The 16,615-nt window shown below is 38.3% G+C and overlaps 1 protein-coding gene across 1 annotated transcript in view; it reads left to right on the top strand.

Annotated features, from left to right (window-relative positions):
- The window catches only part of TNNI3K (TNNI3 interacting kinase), a 172,343-nt gene that overhangs the window by 25,474 nt on the left and 130,254 nt on the right, over window positions 1-16,615 (top strand). Inside the window, exons 6-7 of the mRNA XM_077824517.1 lie at window positions 11,932-12,030; window positions 13,956-14,094. Of these exons, the coding sequence (XP_077680643.1) occupies window positions 11,932-12,030; window positions 13,956-14,094 (238 nt within the window). The remainder of the gene's footprint in view (window positions 1-11,931; window positions 12,031-13,955; window positions 14,095-16,615) is intronic.

Here is a 16,615-nt window from a genome sequence, read left to right as displayed (position 1 = left end):
GTAGACTGAATGCACTGATGTTTGGAAATTCCAGTCCAGGTATCCCTAATTTTGGAGTAACTGCAGTCTTTCATTACCAGCATCATGTATACAAGTGCTGAGCAGCCAGTTCAAGCTCAAGGAAAATAATAAGTATGATGGAACCTATATGAAGAATCTGCATTTGTCAAACAGAAACAAGAGCTGGTTTGAACCAACCAGACCTTGTAATTCTTTAGGGTTTTTTTGCTTGGGAGATCTACAAAAGTACAGGACATGAAGAGAGAACAATTTGTCAATGTGTTTTAAAAGATAGAGTGAGAGCAGATCAGAAGTTACAGAAAGGCAATATAAAAATTAGATTTCAGAGTAGCAGCCGTGTTAGTCTGTATTCGCAAAAAGAACAGGAGGACTTGTGGCACCTTAGAGACTAACCAATTTATTTGAGCATATGCTTTTGTGAGCTACAGCCACAAGTACTCCTTTTCTTTTTATAAAAGTTAGAATCACTCATTGGTGAAGAAATATTTATATATTAAATATAAATAATGGGAGCCTGATTGTCATTTATACTAAAACCGTTTATACCACTCTGGCATTGTAAAGATGGCTTAAAACTAGTATACATGTAATTTATGCAAACTTCCAAAATGGTGTAAAGGAGTCCTAATATTAATGAGATACACAGAGGGTGATATCTTGACCCCATTGAAATCAATGGTAAAATGTCCAATTACTTCAAAGTGGCCAGGATTTCTCCCTTCATATTTTACAACCTGAAAAGCCACATTTTCAATCTGGCCTATGAATATGGGCAGAAAAGTATTGCATTCACAAATCCCACATTTGCACAAATCAGATAATTTAATACTTAATAACATGTGTGGATGTTGTTGCATAAAATCTTTATGAACAAATATTGAAGCTGGGCTATAGATTTAAGCACATAATGTTGATTGGTTTCTTTATATTGCTTGCAGAAAAATACTGTGTATTGAGTACAAAATCATTCTTCCTGCAAATACAAATTTTGTCATTATTTCCCCTTTACTAAAGCAGAATTATTTGCGGAGAGAAATGAATCAGCTACACTAATACATTTTGATTTCTGGATAACGAGACAGATTAATTTACATCTTGCAGGTTCTTAGCTTTCCAGAATAGATCTTTCACATACAACTTGGAGTTCTTTATTATTTAATTATTGTTAGTTGACTAAAGGAAACAAAAAATCATTGATCCAATTATACATTTTTCAATATATCTGTATGAGGATGGGATATCTAACTTACTTTTTCTCTATTTTTTTAAACAGATAAATTGCAGTATGTGCTAGCAGAAAAGAATTTTTAAATTAGAGTCCATATTTTGAAATTCTGGCCCTCCAAACCTCCATTCTTCTCCCCATTTCTATCGTTTCCCAAGTTTACTTCTGACAGTGCTTTTTTCCCCTAGAAAAGTATATGAATAAGGCACCAATCTTGCAATATACTCCTCATGACAGAGTTCATTACAGGATCAATGGGTTAAGAATAAGCCTGTGGGGGTGATTTTGCAGAATGCTGTATTTTCTGTAGCTCAACAGAAAAATGCTCAAATGTAAATAATACATATGAGATGCACAAGAGCATAAAGTAAATATGTACTTCAGATCAGATCATTAAAATGAAGAACAATGAGCAGAAAATACAAAATACCTTGTTTTATTTTACTTTTTCAAGTTGCTTTTTTAAAACTTTTGGGCCTGATCCTGTGAGTGACAGAACACCTCCTACAATGTGCAGAGTGCCCCCAATGGAAACTGAAGTCAATGAAAACTGAGGATGCTCAGCTCCTTGCAAGGATAAAGCCCCTAATTTGATGAGGAATCATTTTTTGTGAGCAATTTAGAAAAGACCCATTGTTTTCTCTGTTAGTAATGATCAGATCTTCGCCAGAAACGTCCCCTACGGAGAGTTGTACTCCATATACCTCATTTGGTTCTGCTGCTGGTTTGGAACCTGAAGATTTATAGTTCAGATTCTGCTTTTTTCTTTCCCTTTTTTATAGAACTTTGAAATTGTCATTCTGCTGAGAATCTCTTCTGCTAGGTTAAATAGCTTACTTTGCACAGAATTTCATTAATATTCATGGAAATTGGAACTGTAAAAAAAACTGTAAAAAGTGCAGTGAAATGTAAGTCAGAGAGGGAAAATATATTTTTGACATTTCCTCCATTTCAATAAAATAAGGGGAAATTATTTATTCAGTTAAATAAATAAAAGAAACATATACACCAGCCTATTATATATATCATTTGACTTTTCCATTTCTTGAGGAAAGATGCTCATTATATTTCAGAGCCAGACAAAGAGCAACTGGAGCTTCTAGCTTTGATTCTCAGTTCTGCTGCAGGGCCAGTTTGTGACCTTGGCACAATCTCCACACCTCCTGAAACCACGATAGTAATCACCTCTATAAAACTGGGAGATTGAAGGACACTGCTGTAAATGAGATGTTCCAACTCAGCTGAGCCAGCTTGGTACATAAATATTTCATCTTCTCTGTGATTTTGTGTCATATTTGTTTACTTTAGCAAAACTAGTTTGTTGGTTTGTTTTATCGTTTAGTGGATGTTTTCAGAGCATGATCCCTGGACTGGAGTCCTCAGTGAGAAGTGTACAAAATTAGAGAAAAATAAGAGATGCTGGAAACCAAATTAGATACCCAGATGAGTTTAAAAAAACGGTTCCTAAGCCTGGTGTTTTAAAAACTTTAAATGTTTCCAGCCCAGAGAGGTCACTGCTGAATTAATAATACATTTTTAATATGCTCTGATGTGCTATCCAATATTTCCACACTGAAACACTAATATTGTTGCCGATTTCATTTTATAAATTAACATTGGCATTTGCAGATGGAGAGGTTTGTGAACTGAGCTGAGATTCCAGTTGGGATAGAGGAATGTTATTTCATTTTGCCACAGGTACCCCTGACACTCTAAAGAGTGAATGCATTTGTTTTCTTGCAACAATGACTTGTTGGTAAACAAGGAGTTTGTCTTATAAGGACAACTTTCAAAGAATAAAATATAGATTTTCACATGTAAATCCTATTTTACAATGGAATATTTTTCATCTCTAGCTTTCACTTGAATGAGCTTTATTACTAGTTTTGGATGAACCTCAAATAACTTGAGAAACCTTGGAAAGTTTACGTATTTATTTGAAACGTATCTGAATATTTCAAAGTCCTCATTTTCCTTTATCTTTCTCACCATTCCACACTAATGCTTCTAACTTCTACAGTTACATATTTTTCCCTTCCTAACTCTATTTTTCTCCTGACTTCCAATCTCAAGCATCTCCAGTTTCCTCCACCTGACATCCAGTATACCCCCTTCCTTTCATATGTAATGAATGGAGAGGTCTAGTCTGAAGTTTTATTGTATTTATCTGTTACAGTCTGGCTGGCTAGAAAAATCTAATCTCATGAATTCAAGGAGACTGAATCTTCACAGCCCTGCAATTTGTCCGAAGCTTTTTTGTAGTCATTTATGCTGGTGCAAAGTCAATGTAAAATGCTACGAAATCAGGATAGTGGGGCTACCCGCACTTAGCATAGATATAGATGACTACAGAAATTGTAGGCAATGGTGAATCAGGCCCAGATCTTCTCCAGAATTTGCCTTTGTCCAAACCCTGAGGAGTGGGAGGAGAGATACCGGAATTAATGAAACTTGATACAGTAGCCATTTTAGCAGAAATTGTTCCCCAAGATGGATTTGATTAAAGGAGGCCTGTCGCAGACTAGGAGATGGAGAGTTTCCATCAGTTCTTATTTTTAAAAGAGTTCAGTTATGATTTAGATTAAGACCCTTCTTTTCTGCAGAACCAGTTCACCTGTTCCTAATCATTACACTCTTGAACCTAATTATGAAAGCATGTTAGCTGCAAAACAAGATGGAAACTATGCATTTCCAGTTCTGTAGTGTCCAAAATAGCACAAAGATGAAATCATAAGGTAGCCAGATCCTGCCCAATGGTGTGGGTGCCTTGCATCTCCCTTACAGTTTCACATAAGCAAACCTCTTTTACTTGGACTTCTCTTGCTTTCTTCAGAGTTGATCAAACATCAGCTACAAGAAATAATGTGATCAGTTTTTAAGGTGGTACACTGATGAAGGGTCTGTCTATTTGGGGGGGAAGAGTGTTTTTTCAACTGAGTTAGCTCAGTTGAACGAGTTTAACATGATTGGAAAGCCCCCTTAACACTCCTGCAGACAGTTTAACATCTTCAAAGCTGTGCGAGCTGGTTGTGTGGTACTCTAGCTGGAAGCCTAGTTTTTTCAAAATTGCCTACAGCTGCATTGCTGCAGCCTTTTAAGTGTTGACCTACCCCTAGAATTTGAAGTCGTTGTGTCTCTTTTGAAAATGAGACTTGGGCTCGTAAGTCACTTAGGCATTTTTGAAAATGTTACCCCCAATGTCTGCATGGGTGTTAAGGGAGCTTCTACCTTGGCTACAACACAACCAGCTAACACAACTGAAAAGGTGTTAAATTGTGTCTACATAGGTGATAAGGGAGTTTCAACTAACTTGACTGAGCCCCCAACCCATCTACTCAATCCAAGAGTCTGCCTTTTGAAGCAAATTGACTCTTGTAATGTAATGTATTTAAACCAACAGGTTAAAGCAATTGAGATGTTTCAAAAATATAGTGTTATTAATTAAATGATGAGGGCAAGACAATTGTCTTCCCATAATGTATCACAAAGTCACTTAAACCATTCTATGTATAATATATTCAGATAAGAAAACAAAACACCTCAGTTCCTTGGCTACCTGCTTTGGACGGAGAAACTATTCTTGTGGTACGAATGGTATATTTCAGGAAATCAGTACCTGCATTTTTCATTACTGATTTTATCTGTGACCCAACTGTGTTTATCTTATCTATTCCAATGAGGCTAGGAGAACGTACAGATAGTGTGTCTCAGTTCTGTCTTCTGTCCCCAAGTCTATCAAAAAAGAATACGTTGAAACATTTCAGTAGACTTCTTCCTTAGTTAGACAACTCCTTTAATTGTAATTAGTGTTTCACAACCATTTGGAAGCTTCTTTAGGCATTTACTGCTTCATTCTGATCAAGGTTAATTGTACAATTCTTACAGACCAGCAAAGAGTTAAGAGACTTGCCAGTTTTGTGCAAAGGATCTTTACAGGACATGACTGATTATATCTATACCTGCTAAATTGGAAAGAATTAGGCCAGTGCTTGATGCTCCTCTTCTTTAGGTTTTAATGGCTTAATTAATAAAGAAGCTCTGAAAAGCATTGCAGATACTTTAGATGTGTTAACACAGGGATATACATAGGCTAATGCTGATGCATATGGCTTAATTGTTGAAGTTGTCTTTCTCATTTTAATTTTACCTACTAGAAAGTCAATATCCATTGATTTAATTTTGTTAGAAGAATTCTTATCTCCTGCCCTTCTCCAAGAGACAAAATCTTTATGTAGTCTATCTTATGTTCCATTTGTTGACTCTCTCTAACCCTCAAAGTTACTTTAATTAACAGTCTCTGTTTGAAGTGGACATAATTTACTTTAATTTTCAAAAAGCTTTGGATAATGCCTTTCATAAAAGACTATTAAGGTAAATAACAAGAGGGTAAAGGGAAAAGTCATGTTGTGAATTAAAAATTGGTTAAGCAAGAAGAAATAGAAATAGAATTGTACTGAACGATTACTCTTCAGAGTGGAAAGCAAGTTAATAGTGGGGCACCACAAGGGTCAGTATTATTTAATAAACTAAAGCTTTTGTGGAGAAAGCGGAAAATAAGCTGCTGAAAATTGCTGATTGCACTAAGTATTTTCAATTAGTTAAGAAAAATTGTGAGACACTGCAGACATTTTTAAGCTAGAGATGGATCCATTGCAGTTCAGGGCAATGATGGGTGACCTCAGTAGGCCAAAGTCCTTCCATCCTATTCCAGAAAGAATTGGGTCCTCCCTTGAACAGAAGGTCCTGTCCGTTTTCTTGATCAGAAAGAAGGACATGAGTCCGTCTAAATTGAGGTTATTTATCCAGAAGTTTTTTCTTTGTTGGTCTCTGGAGAATCTAGTGTGAACTAGTATTTGCAAGCCTCTCCAGGTGGTACTTCTCTGGAGGTGTTACAACGCAAGTGAATTTACCTATGCACTCCCAAATCCCCACTGTTCTTAATTCCTGGAGAAGCTGTGGTTACTCTTCCCCCTAGAATTATGTATAATCCCAAACCCACAATGATCCATAACCTTAATACAGTAAAATCTCCAACAATATTGCAGGAAATTGCCATATGCATCATAGGATCAAAACTGAAATCTCAGATCTAACTCCCTTTGAATATTGGGTTGTAAGGATGCAAATCTCCACTCTTACGATTTTCCTTCTGGTTCAAATTTAAAACCAGAAAGGACCTAACTTCTGATTTGGTTCTAATACCAGGCAAAATCTCGTAGGAATGCGATTCTTGTATGATTTTTTTTTTGTCAGTAATGATGATTTAGCTAACACTTGTGTAGTGCTTTTAATCCAGAGATTTCATGGTGCTTTACAATTCCCCCATGGTGATAGATGATGAAACTGGTATCTATTACACAGGTGCTGGCCTCCTAGTTGAGCATTTTGCATTCCCATACACATCTCCCCACCAGGGTCAGCCTTTTGAAGCCATCCCTCACCCATGTCATGAGGTTTTCTGTTAATTAAAACACAACAATGCTAGCAACAAGACAAACACCACAGACAAAAAACACAAAACATAGATCCTTGGTATTGTGGGTTATTCTTCCGCTGGCACCAGCTTGCTTGTAGAGAGTCTGAAAAACAAAAGAAACAATTTCCACCACCCCCTAGTGGGGACAGATTATTGCTTAATAATAAATAATAATACCACTTTCTTTTACAAATTTCCTTGCTAATTGCAGGAAAAACAGAAGAATTACCTCCAGGCTGTCCTTATTTTGTTCTATAGTCAGGCTAGTGAATTACCCCACTCACTGGTCATTTATGAAATTCATGAGGAGGTGTACCTCAGTTTCCCTTCTTGTACAACAGACCAAGTTTGCAATAGTTTCTCTGCTGTACCAAGCATTAAGTTTATTCTCAGGTAATAGCTGAGACACAGCTTCAGATTTTAGCACTGTACACACACACACACCTTAAGGTTAACCTGTTCCCCTTATTTTCAGGCTTGACTTGTTTTTTCACCTCCCTTTCCTGGAGGGCCATAATCTGAGTCTTCTAGTAACTTGTTTGCTGACCAGATGTATTCATTATTTGCAGCTCCTTTGTGCCCATCAGCTTGATAATTTGCATTTACATAGAGGCTTACTAGCTTGCTTTTGGATCCAAAGCTAGTAGCAGCTCAGAGACTGTCTTAAAAGGGAAATATTTCACTTCCAGTAGAGTTCTGATTACTTTCCACTTTCATCTCCTGCTCCAAAACACAGAGATCTGAAAAATAAAGCACAACCTATTGTGGCTCCTTTTGGAGCCCTAATAGGATTTTAATGAAGTACCATATTTTATTTGCATTTCTTTTACCCCTTCTCCAATACACACTGCACATGTCCTGGGAAAATGCAAATTCCTTCCATATAGTTTGACCTCCATAACATTATATTAGCCATATTAATTTTACACAAGGTGTAACTGCCTCCCCCATGCCCACAGAGTTTTCATGCGCACCCACCAAAGCAGCAATCTGATCCCCCAGAGCCACCCCAAGGCTCAGTGTTCCCATCATTTCTCCCCTTTTCCTTTTCTTTTTCCTGTGCACACACACAAAATTCTCTTTTGCCGAACATCCCTTGCACTGTGATTACTCTTTTTTACACAACTGTACCTGATTACACTCCCATCTTGTACAACTAGACAAAACCAGGGGCAGCCAAGTTAAGTTCCAATAGAAACCCCTTACATTCCTTTAGTGATTTTGATTACATTACCCAATAGTCAAACAATTTTGATCAGATTCTCTCTCCACCTGCTGCCTGCAGCAGTCCCTTATAGACCATTTCTGTGGGAAAAGGGCCCATTTTCCTTCAGAATAGCTGTAAAGGCTTCTGGGTCAGAAGCATAGTGGTGGTAGTAGCCACGTGACCTGACCCCCTTGGATAATTTAATTACCAAGCTTCCATCCAATGTCATTGCACAGAGTTGCACATACAGTTACATTTATATAACTGGGTTTTATCATTAAACAAAAACTTCCTTCTTGTAACACCACAACTGTTACTGTTTTAACATCTTCACAACAGTTACCTTTTACCATTTCCACAACTCCCAAATGTTTACTTTCCTTCAAACTCTGTATTATCAATTTTTGCAAAAGCTATTTGTATTTTTTCCCTCACTTCTTTAAATCACTTACTCCTACATTTAGTTCTTTAAGGTAGTGCAATTTGTCTGTAACAACTTAGCCACCAAGTACAATTATTGCCACACAGCTGCCTTAACCTGTGCTGTCTTTACCCTGAGTCTGTTCAAAGAGGCAGTAAAACATTTGTCTCCATGGATGCCCATGGATCTTTTACTCCAAAAATTCCAATGGAATACAGCAGACCTCCCTCATACTTTGTCCAAAAAAACCCAAAACATCTCACATAAGTATCCAAAGTACCCTCCATTAAAACTTCAGAAAAACAGAAGTGTGCAAAGGCAGGGGAAGAGGTGGAAAGAAACCAATTAAGCCTGTCAGGTCAGTTTAAAGTATAGGCTACCAGCAGCAAATTAAGTAAACCAAGAAAAAGAAGAAGGAAAAGAAGAAAAGGATATAGTTCACTTGAGCCAAGGGTAGGCTCCCTGAGTTGAAACAGTTGGGAACCCTTATCCCCAGGTTCTCTTCTGGCTCTGGGAGAAGAGTGGGGGTTGTTACCCGCTCCTGCAAACCCTGCCATTTTGCACTTTGAAACTTTTTTTTTCCATTCCCCTTCTTTCTCTCCACTCCCCCAGGACCAAGTCCCAGCTCCAGTCTCTAAAGGTAGTCTGTTAACTCTGCTTTTAACTTTAAACCCTGTTGTGCCAAATCATCTTTAACTACCCCTAATTAATTTACAATCCTTCAGCAGCCCTTGCTGAAGCAGCACCAAACTTGAAAGATTACTGGCAGCTTCCCATAATGCTGCCCTTACTTCAAACCTCTCACAAGCAGACTGAAGTGCCTCCTTTCCCTGGAAGGCATTCAGTCCCCATGGGCAGGGACCTTCTTCCACGACCCATTTTCCAAGGAGGGTGGGTTCCTCAGCCACCCCCCATCCCTCTGGGTCCCCTAACACTTCCTCCATTTCCTTTTTAATCTCATCCCAGATTGACCTCTGCACCTGGTATGGGCCCTGGTTCTTCCTTATCCATTTATCCAAAAAATCCTTTACCCTGGCTTGCCAGAACCCACAACTACCATCACAAGAGTTCGCGATACCCCCTCCAAGCAGCTGCGCAGACCATTGGGGAGGGGGACTTACAGGCTGCCACTCACCTATCCGATGCGATGTATCCAAATCACGGCACCAAGATGTTAGGGGGCTTATTCCTTCACCCACTTACTTCCCTAGTCCTTCTCGCATGAACAGAGAACAACAATACCTGAAGTCCAAAGGTGCAAACAATTCGTTGTTTTTGGGGGTGAACTTCCAGCAAGCATGATTCCAGTTTCCTTTCTTTGTGTCCCCCTTCCCAGCTCTGACACCACAGAGCCTTACCTGTGTCCCTGTTCCCATTCCTGCCCTTAGCTAAACATGATTCCAATTTCCCCATTCCCATTCCCATTTCCCACTCAGCCACCCACCCATCCACTTCCTGATTGACTGCAGACTATAGAGTAAAACTTGAGTTCTGTTTAGCTATACCTTAACCAATCATTTTACTGAAATTTAACTAACCAATCTTAACATGTTGTAACATGATTATTTAACCAATTATATCCCACCACCTTAATTAGTTTACACCCAGCAAAATTAATTATACAGCAGACAGGAACAATCACAGAACCAGACAGAGATTATACAGACAAACAATGGGGAAATGGGGACTACAGTGATAGAACAACAAAGAAATGAGGATTTCACATCCCAGCTATTGATAAGTGAGTTCTTGCCAGACAGGATGCTATCAAACTAAGTTTCTTTTTACATCTTCTAGGCACTTCCCTTTCTCTGGAGGCATAGGCATTATCAGGACAGGATTGTATTCCTAACAGCCCAATAGCACCTTATTTCAATGTGACTAGGTTGGAATGTGAGGATGTGACCGGTCCTTCCCAGTTTATGGCTGCCTCTGTTGCTTAGCCAAAGGCCTTAGCCTAAAAACAGGGCCTCAGACTGTCACAGTAAGAGAAGTCCCTGACACAGACAGACACTGATTTTGATTCTTTCTTTTATACCTCTATAACTAGCTAAGTGATACGAATACACCTAAATTCTTAGAGTATAGGCCTTTACAGACAGGCCTGAATATCTATATCCTAACAATACCCTTCCATGCATCCTATTCTCAGACCTGCAGATTCAGGTTCTCTTCTGCTCAAGTGGGCCTTCCAGTGTTTGGGACATTTTTAGAAGGTGATAAATGCCTTCAGAACCTATTGAAGTCAATGGGATTTGAGGAGGCTCTGTATGTGGCAGGAGTAGTCCCTAAAACACTAGTCTTAGGGAGGCTTACAGCCAATGTTAGTGTGAAATAATTAAACATAAGGGTAAATGAATTAAGTATGGTATGGAAAGGGCTTTGCACAGAAAATTCACTCAGTGAAGCATATCGACAAAATATTTTTCAATTTAAATAGTCTAAAGAAATAATCTCTGAACACTAATGTTGCTTAGTAACAGGTCTTACTTGTTCCGTCAGTACTTGTGAGTGACGGATTCAAATGACCGGCCTCTTTGTAGCCTGTGTGAAATGAATTGATGGTCTCAGTCCAGTTACTAGTTGACAGGCGCCCACATCACAAATGTTTCATCATGTCTGGCACTAATTGGGACCATCACTGGCAGTGTCAGCAGAGAGAAGGAGTGAATAGCAGTGGAATCTACACTATCCGCTTATCCTTTCACTAGAGGTGGTCCCTTTATGTCACCATTGAGGCACATGAATAGGTTGAGCTGGAATGTTTTTTCCCTGCTGCTCCCCATGCAGTGGATAATTTCTAGGGTTCTCACTCCAGCACCTTTCACAATCATGAGACTCACATGCAGGCTATAAGAAAAAGCAATAGCATTCCATAAAACTGTGTGTAGAATTATGCAAATGATCTGTAGCACAAGACCCTTAGTGGGTATAAAGACTCCCTTGGGCTTCAAAAAAATAACAGTGCTTAGGCTTCAATAAATAATCCAAAATGGTTTAATTCAAATTTCCATTTTGACAGTTATTCAGAAGGCCAATGCTTCAAAATTAATAGCTGCTCGACCAAACCGTTGGCCTTCAGAATGACTAAGAGAGTGAAAATTTGAAAGAAACCACTTTGGTTATTTATTGAAGTCTAAGGGTTATTATCTTCTAAAGTACACTGAAGTCTTTACACATTGAGTGAATTATACTTGTGAATTTACCTGCATGCATTTAAATTTAAAGGGGTCTTTTATTTTCTTTTAAGAACTGTGATATGTTTATTGGTGTTTGTTCATGAAGCCTCAAAGAAAATTAAAGGCTATTCTGAGCTTTCTGAGTCAGTCATTTCTGGGCCTCTCCCTTCACAAATCAGGCTTTTTATTGGCAAATACATTTTCAGGTTTATTTATAAGGCATCAGTGACATTCAGTGTTCAGTTATAGTACTGTAAATTAATCACTTTTATATGCTGTATGGACTTCTCCGCCTTTATAAGTTGGTGTTTGTTCTTTCTTGGCATAATGTTAGAGAATTTTATTAGAAGGTGACCACATACAGAGCTTCTAATTGGAATCTTTTATTTCTTTTTCTTCTAGGCTGTGGATATACTTTTGCAGCATGGAGCTTATGTCAATGTTCAAGATGCAGTGTTTTTCACCCCATTACACATTGCCGCATACTATGGCCATGAACAGGTAATTAATGGGCAGAATCTGACAAAGATGAAAGAGTGCACTCACAGCAAGCCTCATGCAGGTTTACTGTCAGCCAACCTGTCTTTATATTTGGAAGGGTCCTACTAGAGAGAGGCTGCACAGATTTCACATCCTTAAGTTATGCCTTTAACTATATCCGACATTTTCATGTGTTTGAAAGTTCATAGGAATGTGGCTATTCATGTTTTAACTACCCACTGCTAGGATCACCAGCCAAATTTACTACCCCGCAAAAGAGTTCTTGAAATTAGATGCTATTCATGAGAGAGAGTTTTTCTAACCTATAACAGGGCTTCTCATCCAGAGATACAATTCATACAATGCTGAACCTTGAAGCTGCCATGTATCCATTAGGTGTATCAGTTTAAATACCTCTACATGACCCATGGTACTCAATAACAAAAGGATTGGTGCACCTTTGTTTTAATGGGTGAAATCCAGGCCCCATGAAAGTTAATAGGAAAACTCCTAGTGGATCCAATGAAGCCAGGATTTCACCCAGTGTGTTGTGGATGGAAAGGGCCAAATCTTGCTTGTCTTATTCTCACCAGCAGTGAAATTTTAAAAAAGCACTGAAGACTTGGCCCTAAATTATCATCAGACCCTCCTAATCCCATTTTTCTTTGCTAATATAGAAGTGTCTGTGGCTTAGTGGGCAATATACTCATTTGCACTGCAGGAGATCCTTGGGTTCAGAAGCAGCCTTGTGTCTGTGTTGGCTTATGTGAGTCAGTCCCTGTGTCTTTCTTTTCGTGGAAACATGCATATGCTGGGATATTTTCAGAGTTTCAAAGCATGACCTCTAGGTAGAGTATATTTTTCATTTCACTGAAGTTTACTTAGAGTGCGTTGGAGAGTCATTCCCAGGAAAATGCCTTTGAAAGGACAGACTCCAAGAGAACAGATGATTGAAAACTCTATACTTCTATGGTTCAATAACAGTCAGGATGTGCACAAAGCATGCATTCCTGCACCCTCCTTTTTTTATATATTCGCCTCATCATCCAATAACATTAAGAAACTCTTTACATGTTGGGCTGAGAGATTAGTTTGCTTATTTCCCATGAACCACTTTTGAACAAATAGTCACAGTCTCATGAAATTATGCTAAAATGCATATGGTGCTTTTGTGATAAGGGACTCTACTTTCTGAAGGAAGCTACAGCTCGACATAGCTAATTTATGGATGTTAAGGACATTTACTTTATTATGCTGACTAGGTCAGTTAAACAAATAAGTGTGTCTTTTTCCCAACCCCTTGCTATCCATATCATTTTTTAAAATGAACTGACATTTGCTAGTGAACAATGTAATATTTTAGATATATAACTTACAAATGGAATTTATAATGAGTTTCATGAAAATAAATTATATATACCTACATAACCCAGTTTTAATTTAAAAAAATAAAGCTTTCTCACTCAAGATGTTATGAAATCCAATACAGAGTAAACTTTAACACAAGAACTAAGCATTACCAAATGAAATTAATTAGTAGCAGGTTTAAAACAAATAAAAGGAAGTATTTCTTCACACAATGCACAGTCAAGTTGTGGAACTGCTTGCCAGAGGATGTTGTGAAGGCCAAGACTATAACAGGGTTCAAAAAAGAACTAGATAAATTCCTGAAGGATACGTCCATCAATGGCTATTAGCCAGGATGGGCAGGGATGGTGTCCTCAGCCTTTGTTTGCCAGAAGCTGGGAATGGGCGACAGGGAATGAATCACCTGATGATTACCTGTTCTTTCCCTCTGGGGCACCTGGCATTGGCCACTGTCTCAAGACAGGATACTGGGCTAGATGGACCTTTGGTCTTATGCAGTATGGCCATTCTTATGTTCTGGTTTCATTGAAATGTTTGTTTTCGCTTGATGTTCTAATTTACATTGATGAAATATTTAGGTTAACCGCCTCTTGCTGAAGTTTGGTGCTGATGTGAATGTGAGCGGGGAAGTTGGAGACAGACCCCTCCACTTAGCTTCTGCCAAAGGGTTTCTTAATATTGCAAAACTCTTGATGGAAGAGGGCAGCAAGGCAGATGGTAAGGGAAGATTTTAAAAGCACATTAAAATTATATTTTGTATATAGTGTCAAGTACTGACACATACTTCGCACCAACCTTGGATTTTGCTTTCTGATACTGTGTGTGTATGTGTGTTTGTGTAATGAAGTTGGTGAAAAGTGCAAAAAAAATTCTGGGAATATTTATTTACATTCTAAATATGCTTTGTCTATGTTTCTGCCCCCTTTGTGTTGGCTTCTCATGAATAAGCTAGAGAATTAGTTTATTGGCAAAAGTGCTCATAGAAATAGTGAGTTGCAAGTGAATGCTGGAGAATATTAGGGGGAAACAAATTTGAAATCATAGTCAAAAGTACTCACGGTGGAAATTTGTTTCTAAGAGTTATGCTGGTCCGACCGAAGAAGAAGAAAGAAACCATGTGATATATGTGTCCAATCTAAACAACTCAGATTTTGAATATCAAATACCCACAATAAACTGTTAGTGAACGAGCTACAGATGAAGGATATTAAGTAGAAATTATGTGGTAAATATTTTCAAGTAATAATGAGGAAACCATAATCTGTTCACGCACAATTTGTGAACAGAAAAAGAAATGGAATGTTTGTAATACATTATTCATTATAAAATTTTCACGTGTAATTTAAGTTTGTGTGTCTGTGTGTGTTTAATACATGATCAGGTGGAATGGTGTGAAGGTTTGTTGGCATAAATATTTGCATTATTCCCAAACTGAACATTCTGAGTGAGTGTTACAGATCATACCAAGCTAATGCCAATAAAACTGCTACACAATTCTACACCATTATACATTCTGTATATGCCATAGATTAAGCAAAAGAAAAAAATTGTGTTGTGGAAATGTATGTCAGGGTTTCTTTCATCCCACTAGTTGTAAAACCATGTGCTTTAGTTACCATGGACTAGATTTGCTGTTCTCTTTCAGCTCCTTTATATAGCTTCAATAATATAAAGGGCACAAAACTTACCAGAAAAGGCTCCCGGTAAAACTCCTTGGGTAAGGAGGTTCCCTGTACAGTGCAGAGACAGGAAAATGAGTCTATATCAATCCCACTCCAAACCTTTCTTGGGGTGGGACATACTTGGGGTGGGAGGGATTGTATGGGCAGAGTGCTGCTGTGTTCCAACTGTTCTCCATTGTGGAACATCTGCTAGGGGGCTGTTGCAGCTAAGCATAAATTAGAACAGCCCTAAAGCTGAAAACTCAGCAGACACAAAAGTGGCTTAATGACATCTTTGCTACCCCACTCCCACCTCCCTCATTTCCTGAGCTTAGTGTCAAGTGGGAGGAAAGGAGAGGCTTGTCCCATGAGTCTGTTAGTAAAGGGCCTGTGAGGAGAGGAGTATCATAAATAATACATTTGTAAAACCTCTTCTAAAATAACCTAAGCTAGCTTATCTACACACAAAATTGTTGTGGCATCCTCGCCATCCTGGGACCTTCCACTGCTAGAAGCAAGTGCTGTGTCTCTTTAAAGGGGACTCTGCTCTTGCCAGGAGCATAAAGCTCCCATGTCTAGCTCTGCAGAATCATGAGATGTTGGGTCTTAATCCTGGTATCTGTGCAGGACTGACTACTGCCTCTTCTGGACATGAGGTCTGTATAATTTTGGGAGGGAGAGAGAGACTTGAGCTTTTTTCTGGTAGGCTGATTTTTGTCTTATTAAATGGTGACTCTTTGAAGCTGCTCAGAGATTTGGGATGACAGAGGAAGTCAGACTGTTTAAGTGGTGAGCAGAGTGTGGGTGAGACAGTCAAAGGTACGTGATAACTACAATATATTGGATACTTTTGCAATTCATCACAACTCTGCAATTTATCTTGAGGATGTCTCTACTACATATCTGTCTTTGTGATACTCATGTGATAGATACACACACAAATATCTGTAGCCACCTTGAAAACTATTATAAATACTAAAACTTGTAATTAATTAGCTAAAAAATGTATGTGAAATGTATTAGTTCAGATGTTCTTGTAGACAAATTGGACACAGCCCTATATTCAAGTGATTGAAAGGGATATTTCTCATCTTTAGATATAGGACAAAAAAAAGAGCTTGGAAAAGTGACAGCATATGGTCCGAAAAAAGTACTTATTTTAATAAAGCTATTGACTTTAATATTACTACCATTAACACACTTATATCCCAAATACATTGCATAAATTCCTGGCCCCATAGAGTCAGTGGGAAAACTTCCATTGATTTCTGTTGAGTCAGGATTTTGCCCAGGGAGACACTCTCCATGTGATCTCGAGAGAGCTAATTAAAAGCAAAATGGAAGGGGACGGGGCAATTGGCATTTGCTACAAGAATCCTACATATTATAGTAAGAACAAAGTTATCAAAATTATTCAAGTTCAATCTCACAATCTAGAACCCCATTCAATGTCTTCTGCCAATCAATATTCATAGCTAGTCATTAATTAACACAATGAAGCACAGCAGACAAAGCATAAAAAGGATTCCATCTATCCATATTTGAAAATCATATAAAATTCCCAGTCTCGTAATCCT

The sequence above is a fragment of the Eretmochelys imbricata genome, chromosome 8 (genome assembly GCF_965152235.1).
Source record: "Eretmochelys imbricata isolate rEreImb1 chromosome 8, rEreImb1.hap1, whole genome shotgun sequence".
Lineage (NCBI taxonomy): Eukaryota > Metazoa > Chordata > Testudines > Cheloniidae > Eretmochelys > Eretmochelys imbricata.
This window is presented reverse-complemented; position numbering and strand designations above follow the sequence as displayed.